Raw genomic sequence first — 16132 nt, 5'->3', positions numbered from 1 at the left:
ATCATCGGAAGCAAAACAAAAGTAGCCCGTAAAAATCGTTACAAATGTCATCTCTGATTTCTGTGGAATCACTGTGTCCAATACGTAAAAACACTCTCTAGATTACATCTGCCAGGAAAAAAAATCCCTCTCAATACAACAGGAACGTGACTTCTACCTCGAGCTGCCCTGAACTTAGATTATTCAGCCATCTACCATTATTCATGTTAAGTGATTCAGGATTCTAACGCCAAATAATTTACATATGAATCGTTCCGTGGCACTGTTCCAGGGTTCTGAGTGAGAGTAAATAACAAAGAAAACTGCTAACTTGGCAAAGGATACCACCTTATCTTTGGCCATGCTGGTTTTTAATGTATGAAAGAGAGAGAGAGAGATGGATTAGGGAATAAACAACTCTCCCAAACCAAACTAACCATCTTGTCTCTACCCCACCCAGCCCCACAAAGCAGCCCTTTCCTCCCATGCCTGCTGTTCTGCTGAATGCACCTGACTGCCCAAAGCTGACAGTGTCCCCCAGCCCCTCCCTCGTCCTCTACCACAGCCCCATCAATCCCAGCTCCTGCCAGGCCTACTTGCTCAGTAGCCTCCGAACGTCCGTTCACTTCTATCCCTATTGCCAATCTCTTGCCTGGCACCGTTCTTACTTCTCTCAGTGCCCCCTGTGCTTGTTCCAACCGCTGCTCTACCCCTGCTGTAGGAAGGCTTCTGTTTACCTTGCTCTCCAGCAACTAACAGTTAGTTCTGAAGTGTCTGAGTGAATGAACACATCATGCCTTGCTCTTGGCCAACAGTGGCTTTCAGCTGGATTCCACATTGCTTAGTCAGTATTGCTCTCCAGTAAGACGGAGAAAATGTCCAAATCACCCCATGTGATTTCTGTGGTAAGATGTATGTAGCGGATTGAATAACGACCACCCAAAGATATCAAGGCCTAACCCCTGGAACTTGTAAATATTACCTTATTTGGAGGAAAGGTCTTTGCAGATGTGATTAATGATTCTGCAATGAGGAGACAACCCTGGATTATCTGGGTGCCATCACAACTGTCCTTATGAATGGAGGCAGAAGGAGATTTCACAGACAGAAGAGGAAAAATAAACACACGGAAGAGAGGGTGATGTGAAGACAGGGGCAGAGATTGGAGTGATGTGGCTGCAAGCCAAGGAATGCCATCAGCCACTAGAAGCTACTCAGAGGCAAAGAACAGATTCTCCCCTAGAGCTCCAGAGGGAGTATGGATTTCAGACTTCTGACCTCCAGAACTGTGAGGGAATAAATTCCTGCTGTTACAAGCCACAGAGTTTGTAGTACTTTATTCCAACAGCCTCAGGAAACGAATATAATATATGTTTGGATTTGTGTTGTGCTTGGGCCCATTGCGTGTAGGTGACGAATGCGTAACTGTGGGAAGAGAAGGGCAGACCACTCCGAAGCACCGTAACAGAGAGCCTCGTACACCATGCAAATCTAGTAATCATTTAAAATGAACTGTTTAGAATATTAGATATCAAAGAATTCTTAAATTTACAAACACCACAGCCTTCTCAATGGCCTCCATAAATCCAGCCCCACGGCGAATCCTGCAAAAATCTCCTACTTAGAGGCACCTAACATGCTTTCCATCCTCTGGGCCTTTGCTCATGCTGTGCTAGCCCCTGGAAGGCTCTACTTCCATCGCTGCCTGTTGAAATCCTACCCACTGCTGGAGTTCCAGCTCAAATGCTTGCTCTATGGTGCCTTCACCGATCACCAACTTCTCTCTCCTGAGCTTCCTCTAAACTCCCATATGTTCTCTGCAGAGCTGGTATTAATTTATATGAGAGATTACCCTATTCCTAGCACAGTTTCTTGCACACATAACAAATTTTAGGTAAATGAGTCAATTAATTTAATAATGTATATGTATATGACAGAAAAGCAAAGAGAAGGCCAGAAAGGTTAACATTTTTTTTCTCCAGGTTCTTATTACATGAACAAATGAATAAATGGAGCTTGAATAGGGAACATGGCAGACTGCCTAATGTACAGGCTACATAGGCCACTAGCACAAAATTCCAATCACTGCCCTGCCTCTGTGTGACTTTTGGGAAGCTCTTTAATCCGAACCTCTGTTTATCAGTGAAACTGGCATATCTTGTTCAGCAAGTCATTAAAGGTAATGTGCAAAATTCCTTTATGTCAAGTCTGGAGAGAGAATACATTTTGGTAATTTAGTTTCTGTGTACAACCCACAAAACAGAAGTAACCAACAACACCCCAGAGTAGCAGCTGATTCCACTATGCCTCCCCCTAAATTTTGTTTTAAAAAACAAATTCTCTATATCATTTTTTTTCTAAAGATAAAATTCAATGGGAAAATTTACTTATTTGGAACAAATCAAGTTTGTAAAAGTTGTAATTTTATATAGTCAAAGTGGAAACAGTTGCTCAAATAAGCAAAATGTGAGGACGGAAATAAGTATATGATCATAAATTATAAAAACAGAATGACATTCAGTGACAAGGAAAAACAGACCCAAATGTTTAAAGTGATCTAATCACTTGTCTCAGCACTCTGTGTACCAGACTAACATATTTCTGCACATAAAGAGCTTTTTTCAACAACTAGAACAGCTGCTTAAATTTTAATCAGGTAAACAATAGCCCCCTACCATAGTTTTTGTTTGTTTGTTTGTTTGTTTTACTTTTTTGATAAAAATACTTGCTACTTGCTTAGAGCGTGGCTCCCAAAATTATAACACATTCTGCTTAAATCCCACAATACCAGAAAGAGCAACGCTTATTTACATGTGGGGAAAAGGCTTTGCAGTTAAAAATTTAATAATATTGTTAGAACACTAAGTAAAAGCACACAATTATTTAAAGAAAATTAACTGTAGGAAAACCTTACTTATTCAAAGAAAAGGGGGGCATTTTGCACAGTCTCTGCTTCATTAGCTGTCATGGTGTGGAAAAAAAAAAAGATATGACAAACTTGCCTTTTGCCTTTCTAAAACTTCACCATAATAATAATATTTTAAACTTTCTGTTAAAAACACCTAATTTTGTAAATTTCCAATGAGGACTAGTTTAGGAGTTCCATAAATATAAAATCATGACTATCACTTCAAATTCTAATTAATTATACATTTGAATTCCTGCGGCATGTTAATAATGTTAACATTATTAATACTAGTATATAAGACTAGTATTTCTCTACATGTTTTCCATACCTTAATTCAGTTATTCCTCACAATAACCTTGTGTCTTAGATATTATTAACAATCACATTTTAGAGGGAGAAATAAAAACACAGAGGGGTTAAGTAACTTTTCCAAGGTAGCACAGGAAAGAAGCAGCAGAACCAAGACTAAAACTTTATACACTCGGGCACTAGAACAGCACTGTTCAACAGAAATAGAATGTGAGCCATATACAGAAATCTAAATTTTCTTTTTTTTTTTTTTTTAAAGATTTTATTTGTTTATTCGACAGAGATAGAGACAGCCAGCGAGAGAGGGAACACAAGCAGGGGGAGTGGGAGAGAAAGAACCAGGCTCATAGCGGAGGAGCCTGATGTGGGGCTCAATCCCATAACGCCAGGATCACGCCCTGAGCCGAAGGCAGACGCTTAACCGCTGTGCCACCCAGGTGCCCCCCCGAAATCTAAATTTTCTAATACCCACATTAAGAAATGTAAAAAGATGTAGATAACACCAATAACTTACATAACCCAATATATCCAAAATATTATCATTTCAACATGCAATCAAATAAAAAAGGTATTAATGAGGTACCACATTGTTTTTCTTTTTAGTACTAAGTCTACAAAAACCTACTGTGTTTTCTACATCTACATATCAATTCAGACTAGCCACCCATGAGTTCTAGAGCCTGCTTTCTTAACTGCTATGCTACGAGAAAATAACCTAAAAAGGTCTTTGTCATCCCTGCTACAGAATATTTATCTTTTCAAACATAGTTAACATATCTATACTTCAGAAGCATTTCATCATTTGGTCTTTCCAAGACCAGCTGGAGAGTAGGACAGAAGAAAAAAAAGTTCGTGGGCGGGGTGGGGGGCAGGCAATTCTTCATGGTGTTTCTGCACTTCTTGTATTGGCTTTTGTTACAATCTTCCCGAGGGTATTTGTAACACAGAGATCTTGGAGATAGGGTCTCCCTCAAGGGTATAGGACAGATTGGTTTCCTGACCCTGATCATAAAAATAAAGTTTTCCTCTGGGGCAAAGTTTGGATAGGTTTGCTAGCTGCACCCTCATAAGACTGGGGTTCACTAATCTTAAGGATCCTCAGCTGTGATCTAAACCTATTCTGCGTACGACAACCAGCGGGGCCCCTCTGCATCACTTCCGTGGGACTTGGGAGCTAAGAGAACCAATGCTACCTGCTGTGCCACGAGTTATAAAGTGTTTTGTCTCTGACCCAGCAATCTTGTGTCTTCAGCCAGCATCCATACAGCAAGAAGGCTAACTAGTTAGTTGGAAAGTAAGGTAAAGTCTTAGACTCATCACAGTTCGTGATACATCTTTTGATCCTTGCTGGGTTTTGATACAGGCATTTCCCAAAGAAGAGAACTTATATTTTCTGTAGCTAGGACCAGATCAAGTCGATTTATTGTTTTAGGATTAAAGTTTTTTAAAAAATGACAAGAAAGAAAAAGACAGGTTGATAGTGTTTCCCCCATTATTATCAGTGGTCTATTCCTATTAAGGCCTTGTCAATGCCCACTTAAATTCCTTCACCACAGTAAACATCTCACCAAGTTTCTCAGTTTCGTTTACAGAACAGTTACGTATACTGTACCTTTCCACAACATTTGGCTTTGTCTATAATCTTCAGGGCAAATTCCTTTCCAGTGGACCTATGAAACAATCAGAGAAGGGCAATTTAAAGACACTAAGATACAATCATTCCTGATTTCCTCTACTAAAGGAAACTAAGATATTCTTCTAAATATCTTTTAGAACAGGAAAACAGTTCAACAAAGAAGTACTACCTTCCTCCTCTGTAAATCAGGGATGATAGTGAGTGGGGACAGGGAGAAAGGTACCCAAAAAAAGAGAAAAAAATCCAAAGCTACACTGTCAGTCTCATTTTATAAATGTTAATAATTATAATATTAAATAATTCACATATTGAAAGGACTTAAACTCTGTTGTATCAAAGTGGAACAAGAAATTTTTTCCATACTTCAATCTCAAAACAGTTCTCTTAGGAGGCAGAATAAAATTAAGAAAAATGAATCGAAGTAACTAAAAATTTTCTATGATCAATATCTTCACATTAATCTATGAATGACTAAAAAGCCCTAGGCTTTCAATATCTCTCAATATCTCTCTCTCAGCCAAAACTCCAGCTGGGGCCATTTTATCCACACCTTTAACTGCCTGTATCTGGTAGTAAAGAGATCATTTACTTGGATATGATGTTGACTTTTAATCACCTCTAACATAGTTTAATCTGAACACACCAAAAGGTACTGTTTAGCTAGGACGCCAGTTCGACAAAGAACACGGCAGTATTCCTGGAACACATCAGTTCTCTCCAGTGCAGATGCCTTAGCCACACGGGCACAGTACACACTGACGAAGCCAACCTTGGGAGAGTAACTTTCCCTTTACGTTGCTCCCCCATCACATAAACCAAACCCGGACTCAGATTTCTAATGAGTCTGTAGAGGTCGTATTTTAGATGCTTAACTTGTTACTTGGGTGCCAAACTGTGCACCAGAGCGAAGTCAAAAGACTCAGGGGACAGGGGAGTGTCCTCTACAAGGAGCATCAAAGCTTCACTGGAGATGCAGTGAAATGGAAAAGCTGTAGTTACGACTTTCTGGAAAACTCCCCACCAATAATAAAAATTACCACTTCGAACAAGTAGGATATTGTCCTATAAATACAAGGACTCTAATTTGAGTCTTTTCCAGTTTGCATACTGTTTACAAAAGGCCTGGAATTTAATAAAAGAATTTATTTCTTACCACTTGAGAATTAATTTAGGACCTTAAACAAAATAAAGTTGAATAAGCAAATATATAATTTTCATATAGGCAAAAGTTGGCTGACACTGATGTGAATAAAGTCAGAGCTCATGTATCCTGAACTACTAGTATATACAACTAAGTATTAGTTGATAGGCTTACTGTGGAGTTTAAATGGGTTAATAATATAAGCACAGCACTGAGAACATGCCTGACACAGGTAAGTGCTACAGGAGATTTTTTTTTTTTTTTAATCAATCTTATTCTTTCCTATTCCTCTCTGGTTCATGGATGAGACCTGATAAATCTCTCAGCCCAACTGCATACAAAGCAAGTTTATACTCTGTGTCTACACCCATATTTTTCCAGGTCAAATTGCCTGTGGACTTATAAAACAGCTGGTCCTAAGAGTAGACTTTTTCAGGAGGGGGGAAAAGAGACCTCCCAGGAATGCCTTTCATTCATTCATTCATTCATTCATTCAGGTAAGAATAAACTCCAGGGAAGAAATATAGGTAAACCAATTATCATCCTCACTATCCACTCACCTGTCCATGCACTCTTTGACTACTGCAAAATTTCCATCACCAATGACCTTCCCAATTTTGTATTTCTCAAGAAGAGTTGATGATTCAGAGCACCTGTTTCCATTCACACCTGTACAAAAGGATAAATGCAAAGTCTAGCAAACACATCAGCGTTTCATCTTGATTCCTACATATCTGTAAAATAATAAATTGCAATGCGATTCATTTCTAAATCTATGGTGAACCATTAGAAAATTTCTAAGCATATTTTCCGAAGAGAACACCTAAACGCCTAAATCACCAATTTCCTTTTGACCTTGTTGTGAAATCTAAAACCAACATAATCAATAAACCTAACACATCCCTGAAATATCAACTGAAATAAGTAAAAGGAAATTTAACCTAAGCTTTGTAAACTTCTTTATTAACTCTTGGGGAAGCGGATGATGGTGGGGATTCAATCTTAAAAATTTTCTAGTAAAGAAAACTCTACCCAGCTGGGATACCTGTTAAGGTAGAGAGGATCAAAGTCCTCTCAAAAGGGGGAGGAGAGAGAAGCAGGAAGAGGAAGTGGTTAAAAGGACTATTTTATACAAAGTATCCCCAAAGCCCAGCACATAGCAGACATCCAATGAAGAAAAGCACTTTTGCTCCCTGAGAGAAAGGAAAGTCTACATGTAGGACTTATGAGCAGACTGCCACTAAGGAAAAATAAAGGAGGCCCACGTGTAAAATCTGAAATTGGGTTAGCTTAATTTAAAAAAAAGGAACTTTTATGTATCTTGACGCGACCTCACCAAGGCTCACTAGGCTAACTGGTGACAGGATTACATCCCTGTTGACGAAGATGATAATTTAGCACAAGTGGGTTTTGGGTGGCCACCAAGTTCATGTGGACAACTTCCTTTACAAAAGTAATCATCAGATTGAGGACTACCTTCAGGACTCATGCAACGAGCAAGTTCAGGTCCACCATTTACATTGGAAGAAGATCTTCCGTGTGCAGAAATCTGCTGAAAGAGGAGAGTGACCATTATTTATCAGGAAAATTTACACATCTTCAGCTAGCTAATCTTTAAAGAACAGAAAATGCTTGTATTGTGCAAGAGTATAATGTTACAAAAAGAGAGAAGAGATCTCTTTCTCCTTCGTCCCCTCCCTATATCATTAACACATTTCTGCCTTAAAGTATTTTCAAATCAGAGTGGATATCAGGGAATTGATCGTGTGTTGCTCTCTTTGATACTGTTTTACTTTTGACCTCAATGGAATAAAGTAAAGGAAACTATGATGGCATCACAGCAGAACAAGGTACTGATTAGTGGCATGTAAGGTTTAGAACGCTAAGTAATTCCAAGACATGTCAGCACAGAGTCCTCGGATCCCACAGCCACCCTGTGGTGGACCTCAGGGAGACCCTGCTAAGGTGGAGCCCTTCTCAGAACTCAGCCCCATGCCTAGGACTGAATCACCTTCCACACCCTCCTGTGGACTCCAGATCCAGAGTGCAGCCCGGGCTCGACCCTCTTCTTCACGGCCCCTAAGACAGCAAGAATTCCTCCTAACCATTTTAAAGACTTTTATTACGAGGAACCAGAGGGAAATAAAAGATAAAACTAAAAGATAGGTTCTAACTCAATAGGGCTGAAGTTCCCAGTCCAATACAAAAATATCTCTAATTCTTAGAAGAACTGAAAAACTCATATTATGACTATTACTCATATCGGGTTTATTATTATGTCTGCTTAGGGAATTTTTTCTTTATCCCTAAGGGCTCTTAGGCTTTTGAATTCAAATTTTTCTCCTTAAATTTTGTCTTTCTTTCCCCTTTTCTTTTTTTAATTATTCCTTTCAGGAGCTTCCAAGGTCAAAGGACTTACCAAATACTGAGAAGGCTCTTCAACATTTTTTGTGTTAGTGAACTTACCTGCCTGCCTCTATGCCCGAACTATCCTGGTACCTCTACCCCATAATGATTGTGCCTTATTCATGACTGCATCTCCCGTAGGCAGCCCAGTGCTTGGTACACACAACACTGAATTCATACTTGCTGACTAAAGGCATACATGACAGGGCCAAGCCAGGGAGACGCCCGCCCCAGAGAGCTCAAAGTTGGACACACTGGGTCTACTCTCTTCCTCTGGATGAAGTAAGAACCTCACAGATCCTGAGTCTGGTTCAAAACCCAGGAAAGCCCAATACTTACACACATTGCTTCAAACAGGATCATCCAGAAGTTCTTCTGGAATAAGATACGAGCCTCAAGAATAAGAGGCATTAAAACCTGGTCTGTTTTCTCTGATCCCGTGTCACCACCTTGTGTGGACAGTAAAGCCAGCAGTAGTGTGTCCTCTTAGGAATGCGAGGCCAAGGAAAAGCAGTTGTGAGAGACAACAAATCAGCCCCTGTCCTGAATGGCAAACGTGCTTCTCACAGGTTTTGTCTCCTTCACTCTGACATGGAGAAAAACTGTGTAGCAACATGGGTGTGTGTGTCGGGTCCCTTTCAGGCCACCCTTAACCTGATGACAGTACCATAATACTTCACAGACTCCTCGGAGTTCGATCATTTGGTTTCTCACAAGGTAACTGGCGGGTAGTGTTTCAAAATTTAGCTTTTCTGCTTTGTTCTATTTCTTTGCAGCTGGAATTGAAAGGCAATTCCAAAATCAGCTGTAGTTTATGCTAGAATATTTAAAAGCTAGCTCATTTAAAACCCAGGCCCAGAGAGGGGACTTCAAGGGAAGCCTGGAAGAAAACCGCAAGGTTCTCCAGTCAGTTCTGTTTCCACAGCTACAACCCTGGTCCTGGTCCTCCTTCGGCTTCTCCTGGCGCCTCATCAAAGGCCTCCTTGGTTAGTTTCAGCCATTCCACACAGGATTGCCAGGAAACTTCTCCAAGGATAGTTCTGATGCGACCCCGAGGATCCAAAACAGCAGTGGGTCTCTGTGACCAACAGAGTAACCCCATCGTCTGTCTCACTACCTGCCTGTCCAATTTATTTCCCACTGCTTTTTTTCCCCCATGAATTTTATATATTAACTCAATTTTTTTCTTAAAAAAAGATTGTATTTATTTTAGAGACAGAGAGAGAGAGAGAGTGAGCACGGGCTGGGGAAGAGGGGGAGAGAGAGAATCCTAAGTTGGCCCTACACCCAGACGTGGAGCCCGATGTGGTCATTGATCTCAGGATCCTGAGATCACGACCTGAGCTGAAATCAAGAATCAGATGCTTAACCGACCAGGCCACCCAGATGCCTCTCAATATATATGTTTTCTTAAGTTGCTTAAATTTCCCAAGTCTTAATTTTCTGCTCTGAATATAGGGATAGTCACAAGACCTACCTAGTTCAAAGAATAGCAAGAAAATTAAAATTAACTCCTACATGTAAACTCATTTAACATGTAAACTCACTGACAGGTAACACTAACTCAGTATTAGGTATTAGTATACTTTTCCTTAAAGCATCTAGCATAAAGTTCTGAATCCAATGACTGAGAAATGTTTTCGAATTGTTGAGTGTACAATGGCTATGAGAGATCTTTTGCTAAATAATTCATTTCAAACCTGTTACTCTTCTAATCTCACCCTTCCTAGACTGAAAATTGCCAGTCACAGGAATAAGAGATCCAAATTAAATTCATAGCAGCCAACCTGGAAACAACAGTGCATAGTGACCGGTTTACCTGCATGTCTAAATTTCACAACCCGGAATGGGGCAGCCCCACACCCTCAGGCCGCAGCTGGTCGAATCAGGGTGCTGGGCAGGGACCTTCTCTCTTCTCAACACTCTGAGCCTAGGGAAATGTCCAGTATGCAGGCCCACTGCTGACATCTTGAGACCTGCCTTTGTCCCTACCCTCCCCCAGGCCTGCTTGCTTAGCTCTCCTGGAAGCAGGTAACATCCTTCTCCCTTTCTCGAGCTAATATGAGTAAATTTTAGTTCACTGCCAGCTGATGTGTTCTGTCTAACTCAAGGGCTCTCTAAGAGGGAGGTCTTCGAAGGGATTAAAAAGAAGTCATTTTTACCTCCGTATACATTTTCACATGGATGGGTGACTCCTCGGAGTATCTACTAATTGAGTTCCTGTGAACCACTGTAACTTTCCCAATGTTTGTTTTGATTAAACCTCTACTCCGACCTAACCCAAGTCCCTGTACAGCCCAGCAATTACAAACACAGCATGTGCTGGGATTCACAGGCAGCAAGGAGAAAGACTGGGAGACAGAGGAGGTGTGGACACTGAATCCCTGGCAACTAAAAGACAGCAGGTCCCAGGCCTCAAGGGAGGACGTGGCACGTGGTGGGGACCAACTGAAAGGCTACTTTCACATGCATCTGACAAACGTGTCATTAAATCACCAGTAAGTGCAGCTTCCTTAGCAAATAATGATGGCAAGAAGAGCATTTTTCCAAAACTCTCGAATTGAATTATTTTTTTTAAAGTATGAAACCTCAAGCATTTACCAAAAAAACAAAATCAAAGACCTATATAGATAGAGTTAACAGGAGGGACCTATCTAATTACCTATCCAAATAATGTTCCTTTATTTGAAAATAATGCTTAGAAAATGAAAACATGAAGGGGAATCATTTCATGACAGCACAGCTGAACAGGGACATGACTTGACACAGGAACATTTTGCCTTTCCTCCCTCAGCAATAACCGACGCTGGGCTGTTAGAGGATATAAAGATGAAGTGACACGATCGCTACCACCCAGGAGTTTACAATCTTATGAGGAGACATACGTGCATGCTTCAAACCCTTCCAAGAAACCTCTACACTCCAAGAAATGGTCTGTTAAGGTTCTGGTAGTGACAAAGGACTCTGACGACCCGTGAGAGGGAGCCATTTTGCTAAGGCATGAATTTCGCTCGTAATGCTGGAATCACACAGCCAGTGATTAAGTTCACTTGACCTCCCAGTAATGAAGCTTGGTGCTCCAAGGGTACAAGAAAAGCTGGGTATTCACCAAGATCCCCGGACAGATCCCCGGCAAATGTGAAGTGTCTATTGTGAAATATAAAGCAAAGCATTCCCAGTGCCCTGAGAGACATGCAGACAAAGAGCAATGCAAACGCAGGGGATAAAGCGAGGACTACAAAATTCTCCCTGTTTCCCAAGCACAGTTTCTACATTTCCCTGTTCCTGCTCAGAGAATTATTCTCTTCTGGAAGCAAAGATTGAATTAGCACCAGAGATTAAAATATGGCATTCCTGATTAAACCTGTCCCACGTCTATTGTCAAACTAACAATTTTTATTAAAATCTCTTAAAATGCTAATGAGCGTTCGTGCTGCCATCAGCAACTGCAATGCTGAGACAGCACAAAGAAAGTGCCTAGATGCTGCATGTTTGCAAGACCTCCTCAATAAAGCATAAATGGATGGCAGCATCTGGGCTCTCTCGAGATTATCTTCTATAATTACTTACTGGTTCAAAAAGATGTGATTATGTTTAGGGGTGGGGAGGAGAGAGGGGCAAATTTCCTGATGAGGTCCTGATTGGTCAAGGAGGCAAGATGATGGAAAGGACTGGAGATAGTGGTGAGAGTGTCACGTGACCCAGCATTGCTGCCCCATCTACCCGTTTCTCTGGGAGCGGCAGCAACTCCATTTTTGAGTAGCCAAGGAAAGGAAAGGCACAAGAACCTGCTTCTGCTAAGTTGTTTTCATTTCTTGTTTTTTAAAGAAAATTCAGTTCCTCAGCTGCACTAGCCACATTTCAGGTGTCTAACTGCCACGTGTGTCTGGTGACTACTATACTGGACAATGCAGATAACAACATTTCCATCATCTCAGAATGTTCTATTGGACAGCACTAGTTTAAGCACTTGAGAGAAATATATATATATTTATATTTAAATATTTATATTTATGTTCTTTCTTTTAATTGAAGTACAGTTGATATGTAGTATTACCTTTAAGTGCACAACATAGCGATTGGACATTCACATACGTTATAAAATGTTCAGTCCAGTAAGTATAGTTATCATCTGTGATCATACAGAGCTATTACAATGTTATTGACTATATTCCCTAGCTTATACTTTACACCTCTTAATCCCCTTCACCTATTGCCCATCCCCCTATTATCCCCCCTGCCCCCCGGCAACCGCCAGTGTGTTCTCTGTATTTTATGAGTCTGTTTCTGTTTTATTCACTTCCGCTAAAAACTTTTTTAAAAGATGTGAAAATAGAGCAGAAAAAGCTATAACATGTTCTCAACTGCTAGCATCATTTAAAAAGGCATTCATGGCTGACTGAGTAAATGCTATGTACTCAATCATGGCTGATAATGAGTAACATTCCAGCTTTACATTTTTAGCCAAGAAGTCAAGTTAGAGTGCCCTACATTAAATTTCTTTGATAAGTAGATTATTACAACTTCTACAAAACTTAAAATTTAAAGAGAAATGTTAGGTACCACACTAAAAACGTAAAGTTTTATTCAAAAATAGGCAATTCTCCAAGAAAAGTGAAAATGACTAGATCAATGCATTACAGCATATTACTATTGACTTTTGAGAATAATGCTAGACACTACTTCATTCTGACTTTTCATAAAAGGAAGCACTTGAACAGAATCTAGGAGATATTCTTGTGTAGTGAGCTTTCTTGATGCATCTTGGAAAATGGCACTATGATTCAGTTTTTAAGTGGCCTACTGCAGGGGTCAAAAATATGTTCCTGCCAAAGGCTAGAGAGTAGTATTTTAGGCTTTGTGGTATGGTCTCTATCACAATTACTCAGCTCTGCTATTGTAGAATGAAAGCAGTCACAGAGCACTTGTAAACGATAAGTGTGACTGTGTTCCAATAAAACTTAATTAAAAAAATCAGGCTATGGGCCAAATTTGGCCAGCAAGCAAAATCTTGGTCTACACAAACTTTCTTAGGAATCTAATTCTTACACTCTTAAACTCTAGAACGGAATAACCCTCCGGGTATGGTTTTTGCTATAAAGCAGTGATTCTCTGGCCTTGACTATATATCAGGATCACCTGGGATGATCTGAAAGCTTCTTCTGCTAGACTGTACCCCAGAATAAAGAATCTCTGGGGTACAGCCTGGGTATAAGTACTCTTTTTAAGTTCCACAGGTGATCTAATGTGTGGCCAAGGTCGAGAACCTCTATGGAGGAAGTTTATGGCAGCAACTGTCATTCTTCAGCAACCTTAAGTTCTCTTTGTCACTCATCCAACAATCTAACCATTGCAAGTTATCTCTAGCCAAAAACAACTTTCTCTTTGTAAGAAAAGGAAAGAAGACACTAATTACAGTTAACCGAATGCCTACTTTGTGGCAAGTCCTGAAATGAATACATCTTATGAGTTAGGTATTATCATAATCTCCATTAATCCATAAAGAAACCAAAGCTCAGAGAGGTTATATAATTTGCCCAAACACCACAGCAAATGTGTGGAGTCAGAATCTAAATCCGGGTCTCACTCCAGAGCCCAGGAGCTATTTGGCTATTCTCACACTGTGCCCTGCTCTAAGAAGACAATAAGAGAAGTCTTCCAAGGCTATTAAATTAACGTACGGATGACACCCAGTACAAGACCTACTCATCAAAATATTCATTGTGGTATATTTAGAACATGCTTTCAGATTACAGCACTATAGTCACATCCCTGTCATTGAGTCAAATACTGTACAAACTGATAAACAAATCCACAGCCTTTCCTCACATAAAGAGAGCTTAAGAAAAATATTTTTCTTTAAAAAGATGACCTCTGCAATGTATTGAAGATTTTTTTAAGTCTGTATTACCAGATATTACCTGTAAGCAGATTTGCTTCTATTATCATTTTTGTGGGTTTAAAAAAATATTTAAAATATCATTTCCACTAATTAAAAGGGAAAGCCAGTATGAATTATGATAAATGCTAAATCAGAAATGCATTTAAAAGCAGAAATCATCCAAAGAAGATACACAGATGGCCAACAGACACAAGAAAAGATGTTCAACGTCACTCGCCATCAGGGAAACGCAAAACCATAGTGAGGTGTCCCCATACACCTGTCAGATGGCTAAAAATCACAACACAAGAAAAAAGTGTTGGTATGGACGTGGAGAGAAAGGGATCCTCATGCACTATTGGTGGGAATGCACGCTGCTGCAGCCACTGTGGAAAACAGTGTGGAGGTTCTCAGAAAATTAAAAATAGAATTACCCCATGATCCAGTAATTCCACTATGGGTATTTACCCAAAGAAAATTAAAACACTAAGTTGAAAAGAGATATGCACCCCTGTGTTTATGGAAGCATTATTTACTACAGCCAAGATATGGAAGCAACCCAAGTTTTTAATGAACGGATAAAGAAGATGCGATATATAGATATAGATATATAGATATAGATATACAAACAACGGACTATATTATTCAGTCATATAAAAGAATGAAATCTTGCCATTTGCAACAATACGGATAGATCTAAAGGGTATAATGCCAAGAGATATAAGTCAGAGAAAGACACATGATATGATTTCACTCATATGCAGAATTTAAGAAACAAAAAGAAAACACAGACTCTTAAATATAGAGAACGAACAGGTGGATGCCAGAGGGGAGGTGGCGGGGGGTGCGAAATAAGTGAAGGGGATTAAGAGTCCACTTACTGTGATGAGCACTGAGTATAGACTTGTTCAATCATTATATTGTAAGCCTGAAACTAATATAACACTATGTTAATTATATGTGGATTAAAAGAAATTAAAATAACTCAAAAACAGAAATCTTCATCACTTTTATATTGGATTTGTGATAATCTACTCTGAAATACTTCACCATTAGTAATGCCATATGAGAACAATTAATCTGAATCAGCACCTAAAGCTTGGTAACATATAAAAAGTATTCTTATCTGTAGCCAAACCTCAGACTTGCTTTTATTTGGCTAAATTAGTGGCACCTGGTATCTGTGATTGGTAAGGAGTGGTAAATAGTGAATTATCGGCTAACCAGAAGCCTCGGCCGGCACACGCACAAGCCAACTCAATAGTCCATGAGAGGGGCTTTGTGGAACCTGCTAGATTTGTGCCTGTCTGTTCCTGAGTACTGGTGCCACTCCAGTGGACTGACTACATGGGCCACCAAAGCCTCCACAGAATCTCTGCACATCCCTCTAAGTGAGCCTTTCAAACAGTGTTGGCTTACTGGATTCTGAGCAACAGACAGGTGGTATAACCATGCCTACCTGCTAATAATGTCTGCACACTTTCACTGTGACGTATCGTCCATTTCTAGGATGCCAGGGTACTAGGAGAGGTGCCTCCCTCTTCAGTCCAAACTATGGAAGTTACCATTGTCGGTCACTGGCGTACGCCAATTCACTACAACTTCTAAGTCTTTTTTTTTTTTTTTTAAGATTTTTATTTATTTGTACAGCAAGAGAGGGAACACAAGCAGGGGGAGTGGGAGAGGGAGAAGCAGACTTCCCGCTGAGCAGGGAGCCCGATGCAGGACTCAGTCCCAGGATCCTGGGATCATGACCTGAGCCAAAGGCAGATGCTTAATGACTGAGCCACCCAGGCGCCCCCACAACTTCTAAGTCTTAATTCCATCCAATAATCTTCAATATACTACGAAGAAGAATTTCTAATGGGCCAC

At 40.1% G+C, this 16132-nt stretch overlaps 1 protein-coding gene across 9 annotated transcripts in view; it reads right to left on the bottom strand.

The window, feature by feature from the left end:
• Positions 1–16132, bottom strand: part of DCLK2 (doublecortin like kinase 2) — a 142590-nt gene that overhangs the window by 26215 nt on the left and 100243 nt on the right. For 6 of the 9 annotated variants that reach the window (XR_006779870.2, XR_006779869.2, XM_045798861.2 and 3 more), the window contains 3 exons: positions 7450–7525; positions 6534–6642; positions 4809–4866 (listed from right to left, as the gene is read on the bottom strand). Coding sequence is in view for 6 of the 9 variants with exons in the window: in XM_045798861.2 (XP_045654817.1) it covers positions 4809–4866; positions 6534–6642; positions 7450–7525 (243 nt within the window). In the remaining 3 variants the exon portion in view is untranslated. The remainder of the gene's footprint in view (positions 1–4808; positions 4867–6533; positions 6643–7449; positions 7526–16132) is intronic. The other 3 variants (XR_015726505.1, XM_045798855.2, XM_045798857.2) reach the window with 1 other exon arrangement.

The sequence above is a fragment of the Ursus americanus genome, chromosome 13 (assembly GCF_024610735.1).
Source record: "Ursus americanus isolate L20-20 chromosome 13, mUrsAme1.1.p, whole genome shotgun sequence".
Classification (NCBI taxonomy): domain Eukaryota; kingdom Metazoa; phylum Chordata; class Mammalia; order Carnivora; family Ursidae; genus Ursus; species Ursus americanus.
This window is presented reverse-complemented; position numbering and strand designations above follow the sequence as displayed.